The 3,646-nt window shown below is 55.2% G+C and overlaps 1 protein-coding gene across 1 annotated transcript; it reads left to right on the top strand.

The window, feature by feature from the left end:
* The first annotated feature begins 1,701 nt into the window (after window positions 1–1,701).
* Window positions 1,702–3,646, top strand: LOC107298890 (avidin-related protein 1-like). The gene is made up of 4 exons (XM_015828251.1): window positions 1,702–1,797; window positions 2,313–2,523; window positions 2,783–2,903; window positions 3,613–3,646. Exons 1-4 carry the CDS (start codon window positions 1,702–1,704, stop codon window positions 3,644–3,646), a joined length of 462 nt encoding a protein of 153 aa, XP_015683737.1.

The following is a 3,646-nucleotide window of genomic DNA, read 5'->3' as shown; positions in this document are numbered from 1 at the left end:
TCTCTCTCTCTCTCTCTCTCTCTCTCTCTCTCTCTCTCTCTCTCTCTCTCTCTCTCTCTCTCTCTCTCTCTCTCTCTCTCTCTCTGTTACCCAGCTGCATTTGCTGAAGCCAAATGCAGCTGGGTAACATCCCATAATAAGCATTGGGGGTGCACTTAGTGCAGCTGGGGTATGTGGAGAACTGCCTCACCCCAATGGGACTAGCTGGCCCCTCTCGTTCCAGTGGAAGCAGCCTAATTTGGATCCCATTGGCCAAAGAATTTCTGCTGCTTGGCTCCAGGAGAGCTGTACCCCCCCCCAAGAATATTCTACCATCGGAGGTGAGATTCCCCCCCCCCCCAGACACACAAGAACATAATCCTGGCCTTCTGGAAGAGCCTGAAAACCTGGCTCATTTGCTCACCCTGGGGTCCTGACAGGATAGGGTACCCTGGGGGTGTCTCATGGGGTAGACAAGATTCTTAGCCCCAGAATGTCCATCACCTGGGTTCTTCAATTTTAATCTCTTTATTCTGGTTTCATTTCTTTTTAGCACTTTTAAACTTTTGTTACAATGTAAGCCACCCAGAGTTGCTGTATTAGTGAGATGGGTGGCATAAAAACTTATCAAAATAAAATAAGCTCTCAATTCTGGGGTTGTTTTTTGACATGCTAAGGTGGAGCTTTTTGCCTCTGGACCTTTAAGCAAAAATGCCACTTTACTTTTTCTTGTTCCTCTATTGGCCCCAATTGCAAAATTCCTGATTGCAAATCCAGTTGTTATAACTGAACCGTTTGTGGCCAACCTCTTTGGTTTCTTCAGGTAAGTGTGGAAATAGTTTCTAGCTAACTGCTGAGCCTGTCTCGGGGCTCCACCTTAGGACCTCCCCCTAAGAAGGCACCTAGGCCTCTCATGGTAGCCAGCCGGGCAGACTCATTATGAAGCGAAGCCTATTCTTGATTCTAGACTTTTTCAGGGAAAGTTACAGTACTTAGTGCAGAGGAAAGGATACCCTTTGACTGAAGCCACTTGGGTAAAATCTAGTGATGTAAAAGCCGACAGGCTCATTCATAAATTCTGTGAGAAACACCCTAACAAACCAAGGGGCGACCCCTAACCTGTGATTTTGTTTGAATTGCAGGATCTGTCCTTCTTGTAAGCCCCCCCCCCCACCGGATGTCAACGCTGCTAACATTGGATGTTCCCCCTCTGACAACTGATGAAAATGCAGCCATTTTCTCTATTCCTTTAATAGGCTTTTCTTACCTTTAGAAATCAGGTGCATGGGGGGAGGGGGGGTGTAAGCTCAGCTAGCCATAATAATAAGGCTGCTGTGGGAACCCAAGGAGAAGCTGGTAAGGTTTTGCCGGGCTGAGGAGCTGAGGAGAAAGCCCGGGCTTTAAGCTAATTGGGGAAGCTAATTGAGGAGGAGGAGGAGGAGCAGGAGGTGAGTAAGAATGCCCGTGTTGGGTCAGAGGCGGTGGGGTGCCCGAGAAGAAATGCCCCCCAGCCCCTCTTGCTGCCCAAGTGCTGCTCAGCGCTCGCAGCAGGACCAGCGATTTCGCAGAAGCGTCCGCCCCTCGGACGGGGATCCCGCCCCTCCCAGCCGCTGGGGGTGGTGGAGGGAGGCGGCAGCTGAAAGGGGGGGGAGCGGGTGCCAGCGGGGCTTTATAAGGGGCGTCCCGCCTGGGGCTGTCACGTCTAGATTCCTGGAGACCACCATGGCGATTGGCCTGGCAGCTCTGGGGCTCCTCGCTTTCCTGCTCGGCTGCTCGGGAACCTTTGCCGAACCCCAAAACCTGGAGTCAGCCGCCAAGGTCAGATGCGGGGTGGGAGGCGGAGGGTGCCAGCCGCCCGTGTGGAAAGCCCCCCCCCCCACACACACACCAGCCTCTGCTCGGGTGGGCGGCAGGAGCAGCTGGTGGGAGCCGGCGGGCTGCGCAGAGGGTGCCGCTTCCTCGGGGTTGATCACATCCGATGCCGTCGGACTGAGCGCCAGAGGCTCTGGGTCCACGACGGCCGACGGGTCAAGCGTTTTCTCCTCCGTGCTCGTCCGCGACTTAGGCAGCCTCCCGCCGGGACTGGTGCTCTCAATCGCTGAGGAGATGGCAGAGCGATCCGCCCGCGGGGTGTCGCCCGGACGCGGTCTGGCAGGCGCCTCGACCGACGTATTTTGGGATGGGCCGCCTTTGCCAGCCCGACCCGGCGTGGGCATCCCCGGGGGTGTTTTCAGATCCCCCGGAGAGAACGGAGTCAGAGTCTCTACCTGTTGGACAGCTGGGCTTGGCTATCACCCTGACAGGCTTTCCTCCCCCCTCCCGCTCTTTTTTAGTGCTCCCTGACCGGCACCTGGAAGAGTGCTTTGGGCAACATCATGGAGATCGACAGCGTCAGTGACACGGGGGTGTTCAGCGGCACCTTCTATATCTGTACGGTACCATTGCGGTTCTCCAGCAAGCCCGTCCCGCCATCCCCGCTGCAGGGCATCCAGCACCTGGACTCGCAGCCCACCTTTGGCTTCACCGTCAGCTTGAGCTTCGTTGGTAGAGCCAGTCACTCTTTAGTGTGGAAGCAAATAGAACGGGAGGAGGGAATCTAGTGGATCGCCCCTTCCTTAGATCTGCCTCTTGCAGATTCTTTCACTGAATGTCCTCCCTCCTCCCCCCCCCCATCAGATGGAGATGCCCAAATATTTTGGAGCCTATAAAACATTCCCAATCTAAAGGTAGCATCGGTGAGCGGGGGGGGGTTCTTTATGCGAAATATATCCCCCCCCTAATTGGTACAACTTTGATCTGACAGAAATGACCATCGTCTTTGCGGGCCAGTGTCTGGTGGACAAGAACGGAAAGGAGCAGCTGAGGACAAACTGGGTATTTCAGGACTTCGTGGAATCCCCAGAAGAGGATTGGGAGGAGACCACGTAAGGAAACGCAGGGGCTGAACTGCTGCGGCCCCTAACTGGAAGGGCCCTGAGCACCTCTTCTTTTTCTCTCTCTCTCTCTCCCCCCAAAGTGGGTCTTGAAAGGACGCCCCAATGGTTGGCCTCTCTCGGGGCAGCTCCTGCGGGAGAGGCTGGCATTGTGAGTCTAGAAGACTCTGTTTCTGCCACTTCCCCCACAAAGAAAGGCAGCAAAGCTTTTCATGAGCTTCCCCAGGTCCTTCTCACTGACAAGTGTGGTTTGGGTGGCACCACTGTCTGGATTGCCCACAGCTGGCAACACTTGGAGAGTTGGCATTAATTGCTCTACTCAAATAGGAGAGCAGTAGCCCAGCACAGCCCCCATATTTGTATGGGGCAAAGAGGCCACCTGGGTGCCTTCCCTGAGGGAGCGCAAGGCCTGCTCCCCTCCAAAGAGGCCACTTTTGCGGCCACCTGGACGGAGCTGCTTGATGGGAAGCCCCCAAAGACCTAGGAGAATTTGCCCAATTGGGTCTTGTCATTCCCCCGGGCCTGGCCGCCTCTGAGAACCAGAAGTGTCCATTTCCTTTGCCCTCCCTTTTCATTCTCCCGTGCCTGGGTGGGAGGAGGGAATGGGGTGGGGGATGGGATGCTCAGCCTGGGGGTGGGGGGAGACATCAATCATGCTGCCATGAATTTTGACATTTCCCACCCTCCTGTTTCACTCTAGGGTTCAAAGGAGCACCTTCTACCGCACAGAGTGA

Source organism: Protobothrops mucrosquamatus, unplaced genomic scaffold (genome assembly GCF_001527695.2).
Source record: "Protobothrops mucrosquamatus isolate PMUCROS unplaced genomic scaffold, P.Mucros_1.0 scaffold4353, whole genome shotgun sequence".
In the NCBI taxonomy this organism is placed as follows: Eukaryota; Metazoa; Chordata; class Lepidosauria; order Squamata; family Viperidae; genus Protobothrops; species Protobothrops mucrosquamatus.
The sequence above is the reverse complement of the archived record's forward strand: the minus strand, read 5'-3'. Positions and strand labels throughout refer to the sequence as shown.